This window comes from Heterodontus francisci, unplaced genomic scaffold (genome assembly GCF_036365525.1).
Source record: "Heterodontus francisci isolate sHetFra1 unplaced genomic scaffold, sHetFra1.hap1 HAP1_SCAFFOLD_845, whole genome shotgun sequence".
Classification (NCBI taxonomy): Eukaryota; Metazoa; Chordata; class Chondrichthyes; order Heterodontiformes; family Heterodontidae; genus Heterodontus; species Heterodontus francisci.
Window position 1 is genome coordinate 126611 of NW_027141316.1, and position 25890 is coordinate 152500.

The 25890-nt window shown below is 50.8% G+C and overlaps 1 protein-coding gene across 2 annotated transcripts in view; it reads left to right on the forward strand.

The window, feature by feature from the left end:
- The window catches only part of LOC137362759 (uncharacterized), a 27613-nt gene continuing 1723 nt past the window's right edge, over nucleotides 1-25890 (forward strand). The window contains exons 1-10 of one of the 2 annotated variants that reach the window (XM_068027003.1): nucleotides 1-142; nucleotides 4677-4802; nucleotides 7531-7686; nucleotides 18065-18158; nucleotides 20351-20472; nucleotides 21683-21790; nucleotides 22182-22219; nucleotides 23283-23478; nucleotides 24471-24575; nucleotides 25883-25890. The exon at nucleotides 25883-25890 is cut by the window's right edge and continues 157 nt beyond it. In XM_068027003.1, the coding sequence (XP_067883104.1) occupies nucleotides 4748-4802; nucleotides 7531-7686; nucleotides 18065-18158; nucleotides 20351-20472; nucleotides 21683-21790; nucleotides 22182-22219; nucleotides 23283-23478; nucleotides 24471-24575; nucleotides 25883-25890 (882 nt within the window). In that variant the 5' untranslated portion in view covers nucleotides 1-142; nucleotides 4677-4747. Of the gene's footprint in view, nucleotides 143-866; nucleotides 1222-4676; nucleotides 4803-7530; nucleotides 7687-18064; nucleotides 18159-20350; nucleotides 20473-21682; nucleotides 21791-22181; nucleotides 22220-23282; nucleotides 23479-24470; nucleotides 24576-25882 lie in introns of those variants that run through there. The other variant, XM_068027002.1, reaches the window with a different exon arrangement.

Genomic DNA, 25890 nt, shown 5'->3' on the forward strand with positions numbered 1-25890 from the left:
TCCTGACAGCAGATCCCCCGCTGAATCTCCAACACAACCTGACATATTTCTCCATTGCCTGCTGAAAAAAATCTCTCTTCGCTCTTAAACAAAAAAAAACCCATTTCGACTTCTCTGAGATGTCTGGCGGAGCTGAACGCAGGTGAGTGGTCCGAGATTGCGGTCTGGTTTGGGCTTGGGGGGAGTGGGGGGGGGGGGTGGGGGGGAGGCAGGGAGAGATTGCTGGCTGAATGGATTATCTTCAATCTGTGTCTCTCCGGTTCCCGACCCTCCTCCCCGCCCTGCCGTCCCGGAAACTGATTCTCCTCCATTTGCGTCGCTCAAAACTCTTACTGACTTGGAACGCCTCGGTTAAATTTCCTCTTAACCTTCTCTGCCCTCGGGAGAACGGCCCCCAGCTTCTCCCAGTCTCTCCACAATGACCGGCGCGCCTCGTCCCGGGGTCCGAGCGGGGTGCGGTACCGGTGGGACAGGCTCCAAAAGGGGGCTGAATGGCCTCCCCCTGTTCCTGTGTAAATGAAACGGGAAGGGCTGCGGGACTGGGACTGAATTATCAGCTGAGAGAGAAGACCCCGTTGCTGTTTTGCTTTTTCAAGCATTTGCTCAGCTCATCTCGGGAGTTAAACCGTGCTGTAGGAGGCAAGTTGAATTTTTAAAAAACCCCTTTTTTTTGTTGAGTCTTTGTTTTGTTTTTCTTTCATGAGCTTGAGAGGAAAAATGAATGCAGTCAGCGATACCTCTGAACTTGCAGAGTCTGTGTAATATTTCCCCTCAGCCCACTTCCTGGCCCTCTCTCTCTCTCTCTCTCTCTCTACCAATACAACAGTGTCAAACCCAGTTGCTTAACCTCTCACATCATATCAACACTGTTTATCAGGGGTACTGCCCACCTAGCTGTCAGCTTCCTTCCGCACACCAGTATCAGATCTTTTGGACTCCGAGACCGGAGGCAAACCTTGTACTTTTTTCCACTGCCTTGTTGTAAGACTTGGTCTCCCCATCGGCTCAGGGAGGTTTGTCAGGGTTCGTGCGTGCACCCGCGGGTGTGTGCGCGTCTCCCTCGCTGTCTGGCTCGCTCCCTCTTTCTCTGGTCTCCCGCTCGTTCTCCGGTCTCCGCACTGCCAGTGGCCTCCGTTGAGGGTAGATCTCCTGCGATGATGGGGGAGTGCCTGACAGATCAGTACAGAAGGGACAACCTCTGCTGCAACAAGTGTCAGGCGGGTGAGTGTGGAGGGGTGTCACTGAAACCGTGTGTGTGTGTGTGTGTGTGTGTGTGTGTCTGTGTGTGTCTGTGTGTCTCTGTGTGTGTGTGTGTCTGTGTGTGAGTGTGTGTCTGTGTCTGTGTGTGATCCATTGTCAAACAGTCCCAGAACTGTGAGCACAGGCTCAGCTGTGAGAATGAATTTGGGTCCATTGGGATTGTGTACGGTGGGAGTGAACGGGAAGAGGTTTGGGTCCATTGGGATCGTGTGCGGTGGGAGTGAATGGGAAGGGGTTTGGGTCTGTTGGGATTGTGTACGGTGGGAGTGAATGGGAAGGGGTTTGGGTCCATTGGGATTGTGTACGGTGGGAGTGAACGGGAAGGGGTTTGGGTCCGTTGGGATTGTGTACGGTGGGACTGAACGGGAAGGGGTTTGGGTCCATTGGGATCGTGTACGGTGGGAGTGAACGGGAAGGGGTTTGGGTCCATTGGGATCGTGTGCGGTGGGAGTGAACGGGAAGGGATTTGGGTCCATTGGGATTGTGTGCGGTGGGAGTGAACGGGAAGATTTGTTGATGACTGTTTATGACCCCTGGTGCTGATCTCCCCCACAAGTGGAAACATGTCTGCATCTTCCCTATCGAAACCCTTTCATAATCTCAAACACCTCTGTCAGATCTAGAAAAGAGAGCCTCAGATAGCTCAATTTTTCCCAATCGTTCTAACCTCTCAGTTCTGGTATCATGCACCCGGAGAAAACCCACGCAGACACAGGGAGAACTTGCAAACTCCACACAGGCAGTACCCGGAATCGAACCCGGGTCCCTGGAGCTGTGAGGCTGCGGTGCTAACCACTGCGCCACTGTGCCGCCCTCCATTTGTTCACCATTTCCATTATCTCAATAGCCTTTTAGTGTAGAACTGAGCACGGTGCTCCGAGTGTGGTCCGACTGACGGATATGGAGAGTGGAACTGTGCATGGTGCTCCCAGTGTGGTCCGACTGACAGGATATGGAGAGCGGAACTGTGCACAGTGCTCCGAGTGTGGTCCGACTGACGGATATGGAGAGCGGAACTGTGCACGGTGCTCCCAGCGTGGTCTAGCCGAGGGATTATGGAGAGCGGAACTGCGCACGGTGCTCCGAGTGTGGTCCGACTGACAGGATAAGGAGAGCGGAACTGTGCACAGTGCTCCGAGTGTGGTCCGACTGACGGATATGGAGAGCGGAACTGTGCACGGTGCTCCCAGTGTGGTCCGACCGATGGATATGGAGAGCGGAACTGTGCACAGTGCTCCGAGTGTGGTCCGACTGACAGGATATGGAGAGCGGAACCGTGCACAGTGCTCCGAGTGCAGTCCAAGCAAACGTCCTCCAGGACGGAACCCCAGTGTTTTCTTCCTCTTGGTGCTGCCTTGCTAACCTTTTAACGGTTCATTCCTCGCCTGAGGGCATGATTGGTCTAAGCTTTGAAATTCCCTCCCGAAGCCCTCTCTGCCTCTCTCACTCCCTCTGTCCTCCTTTTAGACGCCCCTTTCAAACCCACCTCTGTGACCCAGCCTGTATCTCACAGCAACTTGCACAGCTCAGGGTGAAATTTCTGTCCCCCTCTGTCCTGTGTAGATTAGCACATTAAAACCATGCTATAAATAAATTCCACTGTTTTTTTCACAAGAGTACACTAGTCAATACAGTGGAGAAGCAATCTTTTTGAAAACAAGTCACTGAACTGAAATTGTCGGGGCTGTGATGTCAGACGAATGGAAATTTCACTACTCTTTCCATTACCTCCCCACACACCTCTGTCGACAGCAGCAACCGAGTCTAACTCCCTCAGCTTGATTACTGTAGGCAGTGGAAATTTTCAGGAGGTTTTGACGTATGTTTGTGTGGGCGATGAGTTTTATTCTTAACCGGAGATATGCAGTATTGTGAAAGTGCCTCTGTCTTTTGTGAAAGACATATATTTTTTGAGGATTCGTTCTTGGAATATGGAAGAAACGTTAAACTTTGGAGGGAGGGGGTGGTTTCAAAGTGGGAGGGGGTCATGTAGAGAGAAAAAAGAAAAAACGTCCCTGCAAACATTTTTTTTTGGAAAAGGGTCTTGCTCCCAGAGCAAGCCTTTTCCGGGAAACCACCTGATTGCCAGCAACAACAACAAGCCTTTTCCGGGAAACCACCTGACTGCCAGCAACAACAACAAGCCTTTTCTGGGAAGACAGCTGATTTCCAGCTCAGTAAACAACAAAGAATTTTGGACCAGCTGGGGAAATTGCTTACAAAGGAGTGACAGGTCAAGATTGATGGAGGTCAAAAGGTTGACCGCCTGCTGTCGGTGCAGCTTTTGAATTGTTTTGAGTTGGGATCGAACTGTAGAAAAAAGGGAGAGAACTTCCAAGGATAGAGGAGAACTCCCGCGGAAGGGGAGAAGAGCACAACCCAGCTCAGGTCTCCAGCAGCTCTCTAAAAGACCCTGAGAAGTCCACTGTGTCAACTCATCTCGTCTCCTGTCTTCAAAGAAAAGCCTGCTCAATTAATTCTCAACTCCGCCCGGAATGAACTGATCTAAAAGGTCCCAGTGACCCATCTACGTACACTCGGAGGCCAGACTGTCGGCCAGTTTTGGAACACAACAGATACCATCTGCCTGTTTTTTCAGGGAATGAACACGTATTCAGCCCAAGTGATTTCTTTTTTGTCTGTAATAGCACTCTTAAAAACAAAAATCCCTTTATTTTTCCGGTAAAACGGTGTATGTGTGAGTGTGAGGGGGCTAAGGTGAAAAGGGAACTTTAACATTTCAATCTGTGTGTTTATGCCTTATTTCAATACTGGTCAAGACTTGTTTGAGAATACACTAATAATTTTCTGGTGGTGTTGGATTCAGGGATAAAAATAGAGTCTATGATTACACACAGAGACTGAACATGCTGGGCCTCTGTTCACTGGAATAGAGAAAGCTGCGGAGTGACCTGATAGAGGGCCTGAAGATTACGAAAGGGAGTTTCGATCGGGTAGACGTAGAGATGTCTCCACGTGCGGGCTCGGACTGGAACTCAGGGGAACCGTCAATACAAGACGGTCTCTACTAAATCCGATCGGGAATTCGCGGGAAATTTCTTGACCCGGAGAGGGGGGGAGAACGTGGGCGGTGTGGAGGGAGCTTTACTCTGTATCTAACCCCCACCCCACCCGTGCTGTACCTGTTGCTGGGAGTGTTTGATGGGGGGGGAACAGCACTGTCAGCTGAGCCTCGTTGCAGCAACCAGCGCTCAGCAATCCAATCAGGCATCAGCCAAGCCCATGCAGTGTCTGCCCTGGGAGTGTTCGATGGGAGACAATGTAGAGGGAGCTTTACTCTGTACCTAACCAGTCCTGACAATGATTCGATGAGGTGTGTAGACTGCGAATTCACGACACAGCAGTACAAAATGAGTCCGAATATAAATTATGGGACTTTTCCATCATTTGTGCAGGGTTTTACAAGGCTAAGGATTGTACTGAGAGTAAGCAGACAGAATGCCGACCGTGCAAGACAGATGAATACATGGACTACAAAAACTATGCCCACTTCTGTCTTCGATGTTCTTACTGCGAATCAGGTATTCCAGTTCAGATATACACCACACCCCTCACTGTAAAACTGATATATCCCACACCCCTCACTGTAACACTGATATATCCCACACCCCTCACTGTAACACTGATATATCCCACACCCCTCACTGTAACACTGATATATCCCACACCCCTCACTGTAACACTGATATATCCCACACCCCTCACTGTAACACTGATATATCCCGCACCCCTCACTGTAACACTGATATATCCCACACCCCTCACTGTAACACTGATATATCCCACACCCCTCACTGTAACACTGATATATCCCACACCCCTCACTGTAACACTCTGATATATCCCACACCCCTCACTGTAACACTGATATATCCCACACCCCTCACTGTAACTCTGATATATCCCACGCCCCTCACTGTAACACTGATATATCCCACACCCCTCACTAACACACTGATATATCCCACACCCCTCACTGTAACACTGATATATCCCACACCCCTCACTAACACACTGATATATCCCACACCCCTCACTGTAACACTGATATATCCCACCCCCCTCACTGCAACACTCTGATATATCCCACACCCCTCACTGTAACACTGATATATCCCAAACCCCTCACTATAACACTGATATATCCCACATCCCTCACTGCAACACTGATATATCACACACCCCTCACTGTAACACTGATATATCCCACACCCCTCACTCTAACACTGATATATCCCACACCCCTCACTCTAACTCTGATATATCCCACACCCCTCACTCTAACACTGATATATCCCACACCTCTCACTGTAAAACTGATATATCCCACACCCTTCACTGTAACACTGATATATCCCACACTTCTCACTGTAACACTGATATATCCCACACCCCTCACTGTAACACTGATATATCCCACACCTCTCACTGTAACACTGATATATCCCACACCCTTCACTGTAACACTGATATATCCCACACCTCTCACTGTAACACTGATATATCCCACACCCTTCACTGTAACACTGATATATCCCACACCCTTCACTGTAACACTGATATATCCCACACCCCTCACTCTAACACTGATATATCCCACACCCCTCACTGTAACACTGATATATCCTACACCTCTCACTGTAACACTGATATATCCCACACCCTTCACTGTAACACTGATATATCCCACACCTCTCACTGTAACACTGATATATCCCACACCTCTCACTCTAACACTGATATATCCCACACCCCTCACTGTAACACTGATATATCCCACACCTCTCACTGTAACACTGATATATCCCACACCTCTCACTGTAACACTGATATATCCCACACCCTTCACTGTAACACTGATATATCCCACACCTCTCACTGTAACACACTGATATATCCCACACCCCACACTGTAACACTGATATATCCCACACCCCTCACTGTAACACACTGATATATCCCACACCCCTCACTGTAACACTGATATATCCCACACCCCTCACTGTAACACTGATATATCCCACACCTCTCACTGTAACACTGATATATCCCACACCCCTCACTGTAACACTGATATATCCACACCCCTCACTGGAACACTGATATATCCCACACCCCTCACTGTAACACTGATATATCCCACACCCCTCACTGTAACACTGATATATCCACACCCCTCACTGGAACACTGATATATCCCACACCTCTCACTGTAACACTGATATATCCCACACCCCTCACTGTAACACTGATATATCCCACACCTCTCACTGTAACACTGATATATCCCACACCCTTCACTGTAACACTGATATATCCCACACCCCTCACTCTAACACTGATATATCCCACACCTCTCACTCTAACACTGATATATCCCACACCCCTCACTGTAACACTGATATATCCCACACCTCTCACTGTAACACTGATATATCCCACACCTCTCACTGTAACACTGATATATCCCACACCCTTCACTGTAACACTGATATATCCCACACCTCTCACTGTAACACACTGATATATCCCACACCCCACACTGTAACACTGATATATCCCACACCCCTCACTGTAACACACTGATATATCCCACACCCCTCACTGTAACACTGATATATCCCACACCCCTCACTGTAACACTGATATATCCCACACCTCTCACTGTAACACTGATATATCCCACACCCCTCACTGTAACACTGATATATCCACACCCCTCACTGGAACACTGATATATCCCACACCCCTCACTGTAACACTGATATATCCCACACCCCTCACTGTAACACTGATATATCCACACCCCTCACTGGAACACTGATATATCCCACACCTCTCACTGTAACACTGATATATCCCACACCCCTCACTGTAACACTGATATATCCCACACCTCTCACTGTAACACTGATATATCCCACACCCCTCACTGTAACACTGATATATCCCACACCCCTCACTGTAACACACTGATATATCCCACACCCCTCACTGTAACACTGATATATCCCACACCTCTCACTGTAACACACTGATATATCCCACACCCCTCACTCTAACACTGATATATCCCACACCCCTCACTGTAACACACTGATATATCCCACACCCCTCACTCTAACACTGATATATCCCACACCTCTCACTGTAACACACTGATATACCCCACACCCCTCACTCTAACACTGATATATATATCTATGTTTCCTCTCTATTTCTATGATGATGATATAACCTATTTTTCAGGCAGTAACCTTGTAAAGGCTGCTTCGTGCACAGCGACTGCCAATACACAGTGTCGATGTAAAAAGGGATACTACTGTGCAAGCCGGCAGAACAACAAGTGTGACAGATGCAAAAGGATAACAAAATGCAGAGCAGGCGAGCGTGTCGTAACAGAAGGTAATCGGAGACCTCCAACAGCTGATAACAAACGATTGTCATCCGAACAAATCGAAGCATCCCAAACATAACATATCGAAACATTCCGAACTGCTGTCTATCAGTCCCCCCTCTCTCTCAGGGTGATATCTGTGCACTGACTGGTGTCTCTCAGTCCTCTCTGTCAGGGTGATATCTGCACACTGACTGGTGTCTCTCAGTCCTCTCTCTCAGGGTGATATCTGTACACTGACTGGTGTCTCTCAGTCCTCTCTCTCAGGGTGATATCTGTACACTGACTGGTGTCTCTCAGTCCCCTCTCTCTCAGGGTGGTACCTGTACACTGACTGGTGTCTCTCAGTCCCCTCTCTCTCAGAGTGATATCCGTACACTGACTGGTGTCTCTCAGTCCCCTCTCTCTCAGGGTGATATCAGTGCACTGACTGGTATCTCTCAGTCCCCTCTCTCTCAGGGTCATATCTGTACACTGACTGGTGTCTCTCAGTCCCCTCTCTCTCAGGGTGATATCTGTATACTGAATGGTGTCTCTCAGTCCCCTCTCTCTCAGGGTGATATCTGTACACTGACTTTTGTCTCTCAGTCCCTCTCTCTCAGTGTGATATCTGTACACTGACTGGTGTCTCCCAGTCCCCTCTCTCTCAGGTTGATATCTGTACACTGACTGGTGTCACTCAGTCCCTCTCTCTCAGTGTGATATCTGTACACTGACTGGTGTCACTCAGTCCCCTCTCTCTCAGGGTGATATCTGTACACTGACTTTTGTCTCTCAGTCCCTCTCTCTCAGTGTGATATCTGTACACTGACTGGTGTCTCTCAGTCCTCTCTCTCTCAGGGTGATATCTGTACACTGACTGGTGTCTCCCAGTCCCCTCTCTCTCAGGTTGATATCTGTACACTGACTGGTGTCACTCAGTCCCCCTCTCTATCAGGGTGATATCAGTACATTGACTGGTGTCTCTCAGTTCCCTTTATCTCAGGGTGATATCTGTACATTGACTGGTGTCTCTCAGTCCCTCTCTCTCAGGGTGATATCTGTACACTGACTGGTGTCTCACAGTCCCTCTCTCTCAGGGTGATATCTGTACATTGACTGGTGTCTCTCAGTCCCTCTCTCTCCGGGAGATATCTGTACAGTGACTGGTGTCCCTCAGTCCTCTCTCTCAGGGTGATATCTGTACATTGACTGGTGTCTCTCAGTCCCCTCTCCCTCAGGGTGATATCTGTACATTGACTGGTGTCTCTCAGTCCCTCTCTCTCAGGGTGCTATCTCTACATTGACTGGTGTCTCTCAGTTCCCTTGATCTCAGGGTGATATCTGGACATTGACTGGTGTCTCTCAGTCCATCTCTCTCAGGGAGATATCTGTACATTGACTGGTGTCTCTCAGTCCCCCCTCTCTCTCAGGGTGATATCTGTACACTGACTGGTGTCTCTCAGTCCCTCTCCCTCAGGGTGATATCTGTACACTGACAGGTGTCTCTCAGTCCCTCTCTCTCAGGGTGATATCTGTACACTGACAGGTGTCTCTCAGTCCCTCTCTCTCAGGGTGATATCTGTACACTGACTGGTGTCTCTCAGTCCCTCTCCCTCAGGGTGATATCTGGACACTGACAGGTGTCTCTCAGTCCCTCTCTCTCAGGGTGATATCTGTACACTGACTGGTGTCTCTCAGTCCCCTCTCTCTCAGGGTGATATATGTACACTGACTGGTGTCTCTCAGTCCACTCTCTCTCAGGGTGATATATGTACACTGACTGGTGTCTCTCAGTCCCCTCTCTCTCAGGGTGATATATGTACACTGACTGGTGTCTCTCAGTCCCTCTCTCTCAGGGTGATATCTGTACACTGACTGGTGTCTCTCAGTCCCCTCTCTCTCAGGGTGATATATGTACACTGACTGGTGTCTCTCAGTCCTTCTCTCTCAGGGTGATATCTGTACACTGACTGGTGTCTCTCAGTCCACTCTCTCTCAGGGTGATATATGTACACTGACTGGTGTCTCTCAGTCCCTCTCTCTCAGGGTGATATCTGTACATTGACTAGTGTCTCTCAGTCCCCTCCCTCTCAGGGTGAGATCTGTACACTGACTGGTGTCTCTCAGTCCCTTCTCTCTCAGGGTGATATCTGTACACTGACTGGTGTCTCTCAGTCCTCTCGCTCAGGATGATATCTGTACACTGAGTGGTGTCACTCAGTCCCCTCTCTATCAGGGAGATATCTGTACACTGACTGGTGTCACTCAGTCCCCCTCTCTCTCAGTGTGATATCTGTGCACTGACTGGTGTCACTCAGTCCCCTCTCTCAGGGTGATATCTGTACACTGACTGGTGTCACTCAGTCCCCCTCTCTCTCAGGGTGATTTCTGTGCACTGACTGGTGTCTCTCAGTCCCTCTCTCTCAGTGTGATATCTGTACACTGACTGGTGTCTCCCAGTCCCCTCTCTCTCAGGTTGATATCTGTACATTGACTGGTGTCACTCAGTCCCCCTCTCTCTCATTGTGATATCTGTAAACTGACTGGTGTCTCTCAGTCTTCTCGCTCAGGATGATATCTGTACACTGTCTGATGTCTCTCAGTCCGCTCTCTTTCTCAGGGTGATATCTGTACACTGACTGGTGTCTCTCAGTCCCTCTCTCTCAGTGTGATATCTGTACACTGACTGGTGTCTCCCAGTCCCCTCTCTCTCAGGTTGATATCTGCACACTGACTGGTGTCACTCAGTCCCCCTCTCTCTCAGGGTGATATCTGTACACTGACTGGCGTCTGTCAGTCCCCTCTCTCTCAGGGTGATATCTGTACACTGACTGGTGTCTCCCATTCCCCCTCTCTCTCAGGGTGATATCTGTACACTGACTGGTGTCTCTCAGTTCCTCTCTCTCAGGGTGGTACCTGTACACTGACTGGTGTCTCTCAGTCCCCTCTCTCTCAGAGTGATATCAGTACACTGACTGGTATCTCTCAGTCCCCTCTCTCTCAGGGTCATATCTGTACACTGACTGGTGTCTCTCAGTCCCCTCTCTCTCAGGGTGATATCTGTACACTGACTGTGGTCTCTCAGTCCCCTCTCTCTCAGGGTGATATCTGAATACTGACTGGTGGCTCTCAGTCCCCTCTCTCTCAGGGTGATATCTGTACACTGACTGTTGTCTCTCAGTCCCTCTCCCTCAGGGTGATATCAGTACATTGACTGGTGTCTCTCAGTCCCTCTCTGTCCTGGAGATATCTGTACACTGACTGGTGTCCCTCAGTTCCTCTCTCTCAGGGTGATATCTGTACATTGACTGGTGTCTCTCAGTCCCTCTCCCTCAGGGTGATATCTGTACATTGACTGGTGTCTCTCAGTCCCTCTCTCTCAGGGAGATATCTGTACACTGACTGGTGTCTCTCAGTCCCTCTCCCTCAGGGTGCGATCTGTACATTGACTGGTGTCTCTCAGTTCCCTTTATCTCAGGGTGATATCTGTACATTGACTGGTGTCTCTCAGTCCCTCTCTCTCCGGGAGATATCTGTACAGTGACTGGTGTCCCTCAGTCCTCTCTCTCAGGGTGATATCTGTACATTGACTGGTGTCTCTCAGTCCCCTCTCCCTCAGGGTGATATCTGTACATTGACTGGTGTCTCTCAGTCCCTCTCTCTCAGGGTGCTATCTCTACATTGACTGGTGTCTCTCAGTTCCCTTGATCTCAGGGTGATATCTGGACATTGACTGGTGTCTCTCAGTCCCTCTCTCTCAGGGAGATATCTGTACATTGACTGGTGTCTCTCAGTCCCCCCTCTCTCTCAGGGTGATATCTGTACACTGACTGGTGTCTCTCAGTCCCTCTCCCACAGGGTGATATCTGTACACTGACAGGTGTCTCTCAGTCCCTCTCTCTCAGGGTGATATCTGTACACTGACTGGTGTCTCTCAGTCCCCTCTCTCTCAGGGTGATATATGTACACTGACTGGTGTCTCTCAGTCCCTCTCTCTCAGGGTGATATCTGTACACTGACTGGTGTCTCTCAGTCCCCTCTCTCTCAGGGTGATATATGTACACTGACTGGTGTCTCTCAGTCCCTCTCTCTCAGGGTGATATCTGTACACTGACTGGTGTCTCTCAGTCCACTCTCTCTCAGGGTGATATATGTACACTGACTGGTGTCTCTCAGTCCCTCTCTCTCAGGGTGATTTCTGTACATTGACTAGTGTCTCTCAGTCCCCTCTCTCTCAGGGTGATATCTGTACACTGACTGGTGTCTCTCAGTCCTCTCGCTCAGGATGATATCTGTACACTGAGTGGTGTCACTCAGTCCCCTCTCTATCAGGGAGATATCTGTACACTGACTGGTGTCACTCAGTCCCCCTCTCTCTCAGGGTGATATCTGTGCACTGACTGGTGTCTCTCAGTCCCTCTCTCTCAGTGTGATATCTGTACACTGACTGGTGTCTCCCAGTCCCCTCTCTCTCAGGTTGATATCTGTATACTGACTGTTGTCTCTCAGTCCCCTCTCTATGAGGGAGATATCTGTACAGTGACTAGTATCTCTCAGTTCCCTCTCTCAGGGTGATATCTGTAAACTGACTGGTGTCTCTCAGTCCTCTCGCTCAGGATGATATCTGTACACTGTCTGATGTCTCTCAGTCCGCTCTCTCTCTCAGGGTGATATCTGTACACTGACTGGTGTCTCTCAGTCCCTCTCTCTCAGTGTGATATCTGTACACTGACTGGTGTCTCCCAGTCCCCTCTCTCTCAGGTTGATATCTGCACACTGACTGGTGTCACTCAGTCCCCCTCTCTCTCAGGGTGATATCTGTACACTGACTGGCGTCTGTCAGTCCCCTCTCTCTCAGGGTGATATCTGTGCACTGACTGGTGTCTCTCATTCCCCCTCTCTCTCAGGGTGACATCTGTACACTGACTGGTGTCTCTCAGTTCCTCTCTCTCAGTGGGTGATATCTGTACACTGACTGGTGTCTCTCAGTCCGCGCTCTCTCTCAGGGTGATATCTGTACACTGACTGGTGTCTCTCAGTCTCCTCTCTCTCAGGGTGATATCTGTACACTGACTGGTGTCTCTCAGTTCCTCTCTCTCAGGGTGATATCTGTGCACTGACTGGTGTCTCTCAGTCCCCCTCTCTCTCAGGGTGACATCTGTACACTGACTGGTGTCTCAGTCCTCTCTCTCAGGGTGATATCTGTACACTGACTGGTGTCTCTCGGTCCCCTCTCTGTGAGGGTGATATCTGTACAGTGACTGGTGTCCCTCAGTCCTCTCTCTCAGGGTGATATCTGTACACTGACTGCTGTCTCTCAGTCCCTCTCTCTCGGTGATATCTGTACACTGACTGGTGTCTCTCAGTCCCCTCTCTCTCAGGGAGATATCTGTACACTGACTGGTGTCTCTCAGTTGCCTCTCTCTCAGGATGATATCTGTACATTGACTGGTGTCTCTCAGACCCCCTCTCTTTCAGGGTGATATCTGTACACTGACTGGAATCTCTCAGTCCCCTCTCTCTCAGAGTGATATCTGTACACTGACTGGTGTCTCTCAGTCCCTCTCTCTCAGGGTGATATCTGTACACTGACTGGTGTCTCTCAGTCCCCTCTCTCTCAGGGTGATATCAGTACACTGACTGGTATCTCTCAGTCTCCTCTCTCTCAGGGTCATATCTGTACACTGACTGGTGTCTCTCAGTCCCCTCTCTCTCAGGGTGATATCTGTATACTGAATGGTGTCTCTCAGTCCCCTCTCTCTCAGGGTGATATCTGTCCACTGACTGGGGTCTCTCAGTCCCCTCTCTCTCAGGGTGATATCTGAATACTGAATGGTGTCTCTCAGTCCCCTCTCTCTCTCAGGGTGATATCTGTACACTGACTGTTGTCTCTCAGTCCCTCTCCCTCAGGGTGATATCAGTACATTGACTGGTGTCTCTCAGTCCCTCTCTCTCAGGGTGATATCTGTACATTGACTGGTGTCTCTCAGTCCCTCTCCCTCAGGGTGATATCAGTACATTGACTGGTGTCTCTCAGTCCCTCTCTCTCAGGGTGATATCTGTACACTGACTGTTGTCTCTCAGTCCCTCTCCCTCAGGGTGATATCAGTACATTGACTGGTGTCTCTCAGTCCCTCTCTCTCAGGGTGATATCTGTACATTGACTGTTGTCTCTCAGTCCCTCTCCCTCAGGGTGATATCAGTACATTGACTGGTGTCTCTCAGTCCCTCTCTCTCAGGGTGATATCTGTACACTGACTGGTGTCTTTCAGTCCCTCTCCCTCAGGGTGATATCTGTACACTGACTGGTGTCTTTCAGTCCCTCTCTCTCAGGGTGCTATCTGTACATTGACTGGTGTCTCTCAGTTCCCTTTATCTCAGGGTGATATCTGTACATTGACTGGTGTCTCTCAGTCCCTCTCTCTCCGGGAGATATCTGTACAGTGACTGGTGTCCCTCAGTCCTCTCTCTCAGGGTGATATCTGTACATTGACTGGTGTCTCTCAGTCCCCTCTCCCTCAGGGTGATATCTGTACATTGACTGGTGTCTCTCAGTCCCTCTCTCTCAGGGTGATATCTGTACACTGACTGGTGTCTCTCAGTCCCTCTCCCTCAGGGTGATATCTGTACACTGACAGGTGTCTCTCAGTCCCTCTCTCTCAGGGTGATATCTGTACACTGACTGGTGTCTCTCAGTCCCCCCTCTCTCTCAGGGTGATATCTGTACACTGACTGGTGTCTCTCAGTCCCTCTCTCTCAGGGAGATATCTGTACATTGACTGGTGTCTCTCAGTCCCCCCTCTCTCTCAGGGTGATATCTGTACACTGACTGGTGTCTCTCAGTCCCTCTCCCTCAGGGTGATATCTGTACACTGACAGGTGTCTCTCAGTCCCTCTCTCTCAGGGTGATATCTGTACACTGACTGGTGTCTCTCAGTCCCCTCTCTCTCAGGGTGATATATGTACACTGACTGGTGTCTCTCAGTCCCTCTCTCTCAGGGTGATATCTGTACACTGACTGGTGTCTCTCAGTCCCCTCTCTCTCAGGGTGATATATGTACACTGACTGGTGTCTCTCAGTCCTTCTCTCTCAGGGTGATATCTGTACACTGACTGGTGTCTCTCAGTCCTTCTCTCTCAGGGTGATATCTGAACACTGACTGGTGTCTCTCAGTCCACTCTCTCTCAGGGTGATATATGTACACTGACTGGTGTCTCTCAGTCCCTCTCTCTCAGGGTGATATCTGTACATTGACTAGTGTCTCTCAGTCCCCTCTCTCTCAGGGTGAGATCTGTACACTGACTGGTGTCTCTCAGTCCCTTCTCTCTCAGGGTGATATCTGTACACTGACTGGTGTCTCTCAGTCCTCTCGCTCAGGATGATATCTGTACACTGAGTGGTGTCACTCAGTCCCCTCTCTATCAGGGAGATATCTGTACACTGACTGGTGTCACTCAGTCCCCCTCTCTCTCAGGGTTATATCTGTGCACTGACTGGTGTCTCTCAGTCCCTCTCTCTCAGTGTGATATCTGTACACTGACTGGTGTCTCCCAGTCCCCTCTCTCTCAGGTTGATATCTGTACACTGACTGGTGTCACTCAGTCCCCCTCTCTATCAGGGTGATATCTGTACAGTGACTGGTATCTCTCAGTTCCCTCTCTCAGGGTGATATCTGTAAACTGACTGGTGTCTCTCATTCCCCCTCTCTCTCAGGGTGATATCTGTACACTGACTGGTGTCTCTCAGTTCCTCTCTCTCAGTGGGTGATATCTGTACACTGACTGGTGTCTCTCAGTCCGCGCTCTCTCTCAGGGTGATATCTGTACACTGACTGGTGTCTCTCAGTCTCCTCTCTCTCAGGGTGATATCTGTACACTGACTGGTGTCTCTCAGTTCCTCTCTCTCAGGGTGATATCTGTGCACTGACTGGTGTCTCTCAGTCCCCCTCTCTCTCAGGGTGACATCTGTACACTGACTGGTGTCTCTCAGTCTCCTCTCTCTCAGGGTGATATCTGTACACTGACTGGTGTCTCTCAGTTCCTCTCTCTCAGGGTGATATCTGTGCACTGACTGGTGTCTCTCAGTCCCCTCTCTCTCAGGGTGATATCTGTACACTGACTGGTGTCTCTCGGTCCCCTCTCTGTGAGGGTGATATCTGTACAGTGACTGGTGTCCCTCAGTCCTCTCTCTCAGGGTGATATCTGTACATTGACTGGTGTCTCTCAGTCCATCTCTCTCAGGGTGATATCTGTACACTGACATGTGCCTCTCAGTCCCCCCTCTCTCTCAGGGTGATATGTGAACACTGACTGGTGTCTCGCAGTCCATCTCTCTCAGGGTGATATCTGTACACTGACTGGTGTCTCTCAGTCCCCTCTCTCTCAGGGTGATATCTGTACACTGACTGGTGTCTCTCAGTCCCCTCTCTCTCAGGGTGATATCTGAACACTGACTGGTGTCTCGCAGTCCATCTCTCTCAGAGTGATATCTGTACACTGACTGGTGTCTCTCAGTTCCCCTCTCTGTGAGGGTGATATCTGTACAGTGACTGGTGTACCTCAGTCCTCTCTCTCAGGGTGATATCTGTACATTGACTGGTGTCTCTCAGTCCATCTCTCTCAGGGTGATATCTGTACACTGACTGGTGTCTCTCAGTCCCCCCTCTCTCTCAGTGTGATATCTGTACACTGACAGGTGTCTCTCAGTCCCCTCTCTCTCAGGGTGATATCTGTACAGTGACTGGTATCTCTCAGTTCCCTCTCTCTCAGGTTGATATCTGTACACTGACTGGTGTCACTCAGTCCCCCTCTCTATCAGGGTGATATCTGTACAGTGACTGGTATCTCTCAGTTCCCTCTCTCAGGGTGATATCTGTAAACTGACTGGTGTCTCTCAGTCCTCTCGCTCAGGATGATATCTGTACACTGTCTGATGTCTCTCAGTCCGCTCTCTCTCTCAGGGTGATATCTGTACACTGACTGGTGTCTCTCAGTCCCTCTCTCTCAGTGTGATATCTGTACACTGACTGGTGTCTCCCAGTCCCCTCTCTCTCAGGTTGATATCTGCACACTGACTGGTGTCACTCAGTCCCCCTGTCTCTCAGGGTGATATCTGTACACTGACTGGCGTCTGTCAGTCCCCTCTCTCTCAGGGTGATATCTGTACACTGACTGGTGTCTCTCATTCCCCCTCTCTCTCAGGGTGATATCTGTACACTGACTGGTGTCTCTCAGTTCCTCTCTCTCAGTGGGTGATATCTGTACACTGACTGGTGTCTCTCAGTCCGCGCTCTCTCTCAGGGTGATATCTGTACACTGACTGGTGTCTCTCAGTCTCCTCTCTCTCAGGGTGATATCTGTACACTGACTGGTGTCTCTCAGTTCCTCTCTCTCAGGGTGATATCTGTGCACTGACTGGTGTCTCTCAGTCCCCCTCTCTTTCAGGGTGACATCTGTACACTGACTGGTGTCTCTCAGTTCCTCTCTCTCAGGGTGATATCTGTGCACTGACTGGTGTCTCTCAGTCCCCCTCTCTCTCAGGGTGACATCTGTACACTGACTGGTGTCTCAGTCCTCTCTCTCTCAGGGTGATATCTGTACACTGACTGGTGTCTCTCGGTCCCCTCTCTGTGAGGGTGATATCTGTACAGTGACTGGTGTCCCTCAGTCCTCTCTCTCAGGGTGATATCTGTACATTGACTGGTGTCTCTCAGTCCATCTCTCTCAGGGTGATATCTGTACACTGACAGGTGCCTCTCAGTCCCCCCTCTCTCTCAGGGTGATATCTGTACACTGACTGGTGTCTCTCAGTCCCCTCTCTCTCAGGGTGATATCTGTACACTGACTGGTGTCTCTCAGTCCATCTCTCTCAGGATGATATCTGTACACTGACTGGTGTCTCTCAGTCCCCGCTCTCTCTCAGGGTGATATCTGTACACTGACTGGTGTCTCTCAGTCCCCCTCTCTCTCAGGGTGATATCTGAACACTGACTGGTGTCTCGCAGTCCATCTCTCTCAGGGTGATATCTGTACAGTGACTGGTGTACCTCAGTCCTCTCTCTCAGGGTGATATCTGTACATTGACTGGTGTCTCTCAGTCCCCTCTCTCTCAGGGTGATATCTGTACACTGACTGGTGTCTCTCAGTCCCCTCTCTGTGAGGGTGATATCTGTACAGTGACTGGTGTACCTCAGTCTTCTCTCTCAGCGTGATATCTGTACATTGACTGGTGTCTCTCAGTCCCCTCTCTCTCAGGGTGATATCTGTACACTGACTGGTGTCTCTCAGTCCCCTCTCTCTCAGGGTGATATCTGTACACTGACTGGTGTCTCTCAGTCCCTCTCAGCGGGATATTTTAAAGCTGGCTCGTTGATTTGAATTTTTGTTTTTATAATTATCTTGCAGCCACAATTGACAGCGACAGGAAATGTGAAAAATGCCCACCCGGAACATTCTTTCGTGTTAATGGCACACAATCTCAGTGCCAACCTTTTACAAAGTAAGTTCACCCGTATTCGAGCAGACCCCTACCCCGTATAGATTCAAATCTGTCGGTCAGTACTGAGAGAGTGCCGCACTGTCGGAGGGTCAGTACTGAGAGAGTGCCACACTGTCGGAGGGTCAGTACTGAGGGAGTGCCGCGCTGTCGGAGGGTCAGTACTGAGGGAGCGCCGCGCTGTTGGGGGGTCAGTACTGAGAGAGTGCCGCACTGTCGGAGGGTCAGTACTGAGGGAGAGCCGCACTGTCGGAGGGTCAGTACTGAGGGAGTGCCGCACTGTCGGAGGGTCAGTACTGAGGGAGTGCCGCACTGTCGGAGGGTCAGTACTGAGAGAGTGCCACACTGTCGGAGGGTCAGTACTGAGGGAGTGCCGCGCTGTCGGAGGGTCAGTACTGAGGGAGCACCGCACTGTCGGAGGGTCAGTACTGAGAGAGTGCCGCACTGTCGGAGGGTCAGTACTGAGGGAGAGCCGCACTGTCGGAGGGTCAGTACTGAGGGAGTGCCGCACTGTCGGAGGGTCAGTACTGAGGGAGTGCCGCACTGTCGGAGGGTCAGTACTGAGAGAGTGCCGCACTGTCGGAGGGTCAGTACTGAGGGAGTGCCACACTGTCGGAGGAGCCTGCTTTCCGCCGAGATGTGAAAGCGAGGATGTAAAAGATCCGCCTGGGCAGTAATGGGAGAGGAGGGGGACGAGGTGAGGGGGAGGGGGTGAGGGGGAGGGGAGGAGGTGTGGTGGAGGGGAGTGGGGAATTCTCCTGGATGTCCTGAGGACAATATCCCTTGACCAAGATCACTAAAAAACAGAGTTACTGGTGATTAACACATTGCCATTCCTGGGATCTTGCTTTGCACTGTGTTTCCTACAATTAAAACAATGACGAGTCTTCAAGTAATTGATTGCCTGCGAAATGCCGTGGGATGTCTTGAGCTTGGGAAAGGCGCTAGAGAAATGCGGGTGTTTTTCTCTTTCTCGCTGTCTTTCTCTCTCTGTCTCTCTGTCTCTCACTCTCTCTCTTTCTGTCTCTCTGAATCTCTGTCTCTCTCACTCTGTCCCTCCCTCTCTATCTCTGTCTCTCTCTCTATCTATCTCTGTCTCTCTGTCTCTCTCTCTCTCTCTATCTATCTCTGTTTCTGCCTCTCTCTCTGTCGCTCTCTTTCTGTCTCTCTCTCTCTCTATCTCTCTATCTCTCTGTATCTCTCTCTCTATCTCTATCTCTCTCTCTCTGTCTCTCTCTTTCTCTGTGTCTCTCCCTCTGTCTCGCTCCCTCTCTCTATCTCTCTCTCCCTCTCTCTCTCTATCTATCTATCTCTCTCTGTCTCTCTCTCTATTTCTCTCTCTGTCTCTCTCTCTATCTCTCTCTTTCTCTCTGCGTCTCTCTCTCTCCCTGTCTCTCTCTCTCCATCTATCTCTCTCTCTCTATTTCTCTCTCTGTCTCTCTCTCTCTGATTCTCTCTGTCTCTGTCTTTCTCTCTCTCTCTGTATGTCACTGTCTCTCTCTCTCTCTCTCTCTTTCTGTCTCTCGCTATCTATCTCTCTATCTCTATCTCTATCTCTCTCTATCTTTCTCTCTCTCTCTTTTCTCTCACTGTCTCTCTCTCTCTCTGTCTCCGTCTCTCTCTCTCTCTGTCTCTCTCTGTGTCTCTGTCTCTCTCTGTCTCTTTCTCTCTCCCTCTGTCTCTCTCTGTCTCTGTCTCTCTCTATGTCTCTTTCTCTCTCTCTCTATCTCTCTCTCTGTCTCTCTCTCCCTGTCTCTCTCTCTCTCATTCTCTCTGTCTCTCTCTCTCTGTCTGTTTCTCTCTCTCTCTGTCTCTCTTTCTCTCTGTCTCTCTCTCTCTCTGTCTTTCTTTCTCTCTGTCTCTCTCTCTCTCTGTCTCTCTCTCTCTCTGTCTCTCTCTCTCTGTCTCTCTCTCTCTGTCTCTCTGGCTCTGTCTCTCTCTGTCTCTTTCTCTCTCCCTCTGTCTCTCTCTGTCTCTCTCTCTCTGTGTCTCTTTCTCTCTCTCTATCTCTCTCTCTGTCTCTCTCTGTCTGTCTCTCTCTCTCTCATTCTCTCTGTCTCTCTCTCTCTGTCTCTCTCTCTCTCTGTCTCTCTCTCTCTCTCTGTCTCTGTCTGTCTTTCTCTCTGTCTCTCTTTCTCTCTGTCTCTCTCTCTCTCTGTCTCTGTTGTAACATTTCTCCCTGTTCCCCTCTCTAGGCGTGACCAGATGCAGCAGATCACACTCTCTCCCAGGACACAACTCGCTGATGCCAACTGCACATCCCAGCCATCAGCAGGAACATCCCAAAGACCCTTGGACGTCATCACAACTCCCAGCGGTGAGAATAAAATCTGATTCTTTGCAGTCAGCTCTCCCTCTTCATCCGCTCTCCATATCCCTCGGTTGGACCACACTGGGAGCACTGTGCACAGTTCCGCTCTCCATATCCCTTGGTTAGATCACACTGGGAGCACTGTGCACAGTTCCGTTGTCCATATCCCTCAGTTAGACCACACTGGGAGCACTGTGCACAGTTCCGCTCTCTATATCCCTCGGTTAGACCACACTGGGAGCACTGTGCACAGTTCCAGTCTCCATATCCCTCGGTTAGATCACACTGGGAGCACTGAGCACAGTTCCGCTCTCTATATCCCTCGGTTAGACCACACTGGGAGCACTGTGCACAGTTCCGCTCTCCATATCCCTCGGTTAGACCACACTCGGAGCACTGTGCACAGTTCCAGTCTCCATATCCCTCAGTTGGACCACACTGGGAGCGCTGTGCACAGTTCCGCTCTCCATATCCCTCGGTTAGATCACACTGGGAGCACTGAGCACAGTTCCGCTCTCTATATCCCTCGGTTAGACCACACTGGGAGCACTGTGCACAGTTCCGCTCTCTCTATCCCTCGGTTAGACCACACTGGGAGCACTGAGCACATTTCCACTTTCCATATCAACTATCGGAAAAGACTGAACGGGCTGGTACCCCTCCCCCTTTAGAGAGGAGGAGGTGAAACGAGAGAAATAGGGACTGGGGGGAATGGTACTGAATGGCAGAGCAAGCGCGAGGGCCCGAATGGCTCCTGCTTCTGTTTTTAATCACCTTACATAACCCAAGAGGTGGTTGTGGCTTTTTAATAGAAACTAGACGAGTACATGAGGGAGGAGAGGGTAGAAAGATATGGTGAGAAGCTGATGTGAGGCAGAGGGAATGGATTGCGACTCACTAGCATATGTCAATTCCCTATATTTTGTAATTCTGTGCAATTCTCTCCCGCCCTCTGTATCTCCCTCTCTCACTCCCTTTCTCTATCCCCTCTTTCAGCCCCCACTTCATCGCTTTCTCTGTGTCTCCCTGTGTCTCACACTCAGTCTCTCTCAATCTCTGCCTCTCTATCTTTCCCTGTCCCTGTCATGATCTATCTTTCTCTCTCTCTCTCTCTCTCTCTGTCGCTCTCTACCTCTCCCTCACCCTTGGCCTGTGCCTCACTGGTACCTGTTCGAGCGCTAACCCTCTCCCGTTATTCCCTCCCCCTCCACCACAGCAAGCGACTGGACCGTGCCGATGGTAACGTTATCTGGGATCTTCCTCGCCGCCATCTTTATCATCATTGCCTTCGTGTACATGAAGAGGAGGAGGAGAGTCACGATCAGTAAGCCAATGGGAGGCGCCTCGCGCTCAGGCTACTCCCCCCCCCCTGGCCAATGGGAGGCGGGTTAGCATCAGTGAGCATCACTTTCCGCCAGCTCTTCCACAGCGCGTCAAAGCCAAGGAAGCAGTTTCCGAACGGACCCCGTCGTGGAGTGGGAGTCAACCTGCGCACAGCATGATCCCACGGACCGCGACGCGATGATGACCACCTCCCCCCCCCTCCCCTCCCCCCCACCGGATCCCACCCGTTTTGTTTTGGGCGCGGGGCCTCCCTCAGCGCTGGCCCTCCCGCGGCGCTGGCCCTCCGACGGCGCACTTCTCTGTCAACACCTCCTCTCACGTTGCCTCGGGTCTGACCCATTTCACAATCCTCTCTCTCTCTCTCTCTTCAGAGCGCATGGAACATCACACGACGGAAATGATGGACGAGGTATGTCACCTTCTGGGACTGGGAATGTGTTCTCCTTAGACCAGAGGCAGCTGCAGGGAGATTTCTCTCTCTCCCTCTCTGTCTCTCACTCTCTCGCTCTCCCACTACGTATTTCTTGAGCTGCACCTTCACGTAACTGCAGTACTTTCCACCGGGCCTGCAGGTTTCCTGTCCCCGTCTGCCTTTCTGCAAATGCACAGCCGTGTGGTTTCAGCACTCGTGGTCACCCCAGGTCAGGCAGTGCATTTCACAATTTCCTCTCCGTGCATTCTGCTGCCTCGTAGGCTCTCTCAACCACCCCCACTGGAAACCACAGCTCCCTCTACACCGTTCCCCCATCAAACACTCCCCAGGTCAGGTACAGCACGGGGGCAGTTAGATACAGAGTAAAGCTCCCTCTGCACTGTCCCCTATTAAACACTCCCAGGGCAGGTACAGCACGGGGTTGGCTGCTGCCTGATTGGATTGCTGAGCACTGGTTGCAGCAACGCGGTTCAGCTGACATTGCTGTTCCCCATCAAAACCTTCCCAGGACAGGTACAGCACGGGGGGGTTAGATACAGAGTAAAGCTCCCTCTACACTGTCCCCCATCAAACACTCCCCAGGACAGGGACAGCACGGGGGGTTAGATGCAGAGTAAAGCTCCCTCTACACTGTCCTTCATCAAACACTCCCCAGGACAGATACAGCACGGGGGTTAGATACAGAGTAAAGCTCCCTCTGCACTGTCCCCATCAAACACTCCCCAGGACAGGTACAGCACGGGGGTTAGATACAGAGTAAAGCTCCCTCTACACTGTCCTTCATCAAACACTCCCCAGGACAGGTACAGCACGGGGGTTAGATACAGAGTAAAGCTCCCTCTACACTGTCCTTCATCAAACACTCCCCAGGACAGGTACAGCACGGGGGTTAGATACAGAGTAAAGCTCCCTCTACCCTGTCCCCCATCAAATGCTCTGCTATTGATAGGGGATGACCCAAGGCCCGGTGCATTCTGGGTAGAGCTAGCTGCCATTGCTGGTCTGATTGGGAATTTTGTTTTTACCCTCTCGCTTGCAGCTCCTTCATCTGAGAGTGGTCAAGGTCATGATGGAGAAATCGGAGGAGGTTGTGGAGACTGTGGTGGGGTTTCGGGGTCACAGTCCCCGCCAGTCGGAGGAGGTTTCCAAAGAGACATCGTGTCTGATCAGTGAGACAGGGAGCTACCCAACACTGCAGGCTCACAAACCAGCTTTGTACACCGAGGTGATACAAGGTACGGAGACTGAATCATCGCAGACAGCGAGGGAGAGAGGGATGACTTACTTAAGGCCATTCTGTCTCTCTCTGTCTCTCTCTCTCTGTCTCTGTCTTTCTGTCCCTCTCTTTCTCTCTCTGTCTCTGTGTTTCTTACTCTCTGTCTCTCTATCTTTCTCTGTCCCTGTCACATTCTATCTTTCGCTCTCTCTCTGTCTCTCTCTCTGCCTCTCTCTATCTTGCTCATTATTTCTCTCTGTGTCTCTGGCTCTCTGTGTCTCTGTCTCTCTCTCTCTCTCTCTCTGTTTCTCTGTGTCACTCTCTGTCTCTGTTTCTCTCTGTCTCTCTCTGTCTCTCATTCTCTCTCTCTATCTGTCTCCTTCTCAGTCCCTCTGTCTGTTTCGCTCTGTGTGTGTCTCTCTCTCTGTATCCCTCTCTTTTTCTCTCTGCCTCTCTCTTTCTCTCTCCCTGCCTCTCTCTTTCTCCCTCTTTTTCTCTGTTTCTGTCTCTGTCTCTCTCTCTCTGTCTGTCTCCCTCTGTCTGTCTGTCTGTCTCCCTCTGTCTGTCTGTCTGTCTCTCTGCCTCGTTCTGTTCCTCTCTCTCTCGGTCTCTCTCTCTTTCAGTCTCTCTCTGTCTCTCTCTCTCTCTGCCTCTCTCTCTTTCAGTCTCTCTCTGTCTCTCTCTCTCTCTGCCTCTCTCTCTCTCCCTGCCTCTCTCTTTCTCCCTCTTTTTCTCTGTTTCTGTCTCTGTCTCTCTCTCTCTGCCTCTCTCTGTTTCTCTCTCCCTCTGTCGCTCTCTCCCTCTCTCTCTGTCTCTCTCTATCTTTCTCTCTCTGCCTCTCTCTCTCTCTGTTTCTTTGTGCCACCTTCTCTCTCCCAGTCTCCCGGTCAAGGCGGGACCTCCGTTCTCTCTGTCGACACAGGGCCTGTCGAGTGAACCAGTGGTGGGAAACTATTAACCGTTCCTCTCCTTCCCTCTCTCCCTCTCTCTCTCTCTCTCTCACCCCGACAGGGAGTCCACCCAGCCTGGCAAGTAAGAGCAGCAGATGCTTGGCAAACGGCGGGACGGGGCAGGAGAAGAGACCAGCGATGTTGCTGAATGGCAATTTGCTTCTAGGTAAGGGCACCCTCAGCACCGCCATGGGCAAATGAAACCAATGCTCCTGCACTGTGCCAACTTGAGGGGGCTGTAGACCCCCCCAGGTACCAACCACAGCATTGGCCAGATACCGGCCTATGACCTGCGAGTTTAAAGGTCACGGGTTAAGCCAAATATGCATATATATAGAACAGTAAAACATCCCAAGTGATGCACAGGAGAGTAATTCAGACAGATATCTCACTCCGAGTGGCCTGTGGAGAGATTCGGGACAGGATAGCGATGAGAGGGTTGTAGGAGGCTGGAGGAGGTTACAGAGATAGGGAGGGTCGTAGGGGTTGGAGGAGGTTACAGAGATAGGGAGGGTCGTAGGGGTTGGAGGAGGTTACAGAGATAGGGAGGGTTGTAGGGGGCTGGAGGAGGTTACAGAGATAGGGAGGGTTGTAGGGGATGGAGGAGGTTACAGAGATAGGGAGTGTTGTAGGGGGCTGGAGGAGGTTACAGAGATAAGGAGGGTTGTAGGGGGCTGGAGGAGGTTACAGAGATAAGGAGGGTTGTAGGGGGCTGGAGGAGGTTACAGAGATAGGGAGGGTTGTAGGGGGCTGGAGGAGGTTACAGAGATAGGGAGGGTTGTAGGGGGCTGGAGGAGGTTACAGAGATAAGGAGGGTTGTAGGGGGCTGGAGGAGGTTACAGAGATAGGGAGGGTAGTAGGGGGCTGGAGGAGGTTACAGAGATAGGGAGGGTTGTAGGGGTTGGTGAAGATTACAGAGATAGGGAGGGTTGTAGGGGGCTGGAGGAGGTTACAGAGATAGGGAGGGTTGTAGGGGATGGAGGAGGTTACAGAGATAGGGAGTGTTGTAGGGGGCTGGAGGAGGTTACAGAGATAAGGAGGGTTGTAGGGGGCTGGAGGAGGTTACAGAGATAAGGAGGGTTGTAGGGGGCTGGAGGAGGTTACAGAGATAGGGAGGGTTGTAGGGGGCTGGAGGAGGTTACAGAGATAGGGAGGGTTGTAGGGGGCTGGAGGAGGTTACAGAGATAGGGAGGGTTGTAGGGGGCTGGAGGAGGTTACAGAGATAGGGAGGGTTGTAGGGGGCTGGAGGAGGTTACAGAGATAGGGAGGGTTGTAGGGGTTGGTGAAGGTTACAGAGATAGGGAGGAGGGGTTGAGGAGGGCTCACTCAGTAGTGACCCTCAGACAAGCCAATGCCCCTGCCTCCATCAGGGCAGGGGCAGACACTTGATGTATGATGAGCAAGCAGACAGTCCAGGCCCCCCCTGACAATGAAGCGATGTCAACTGACCAGGTCCTTCCCTGTCTCCTCCAGGATTCAGC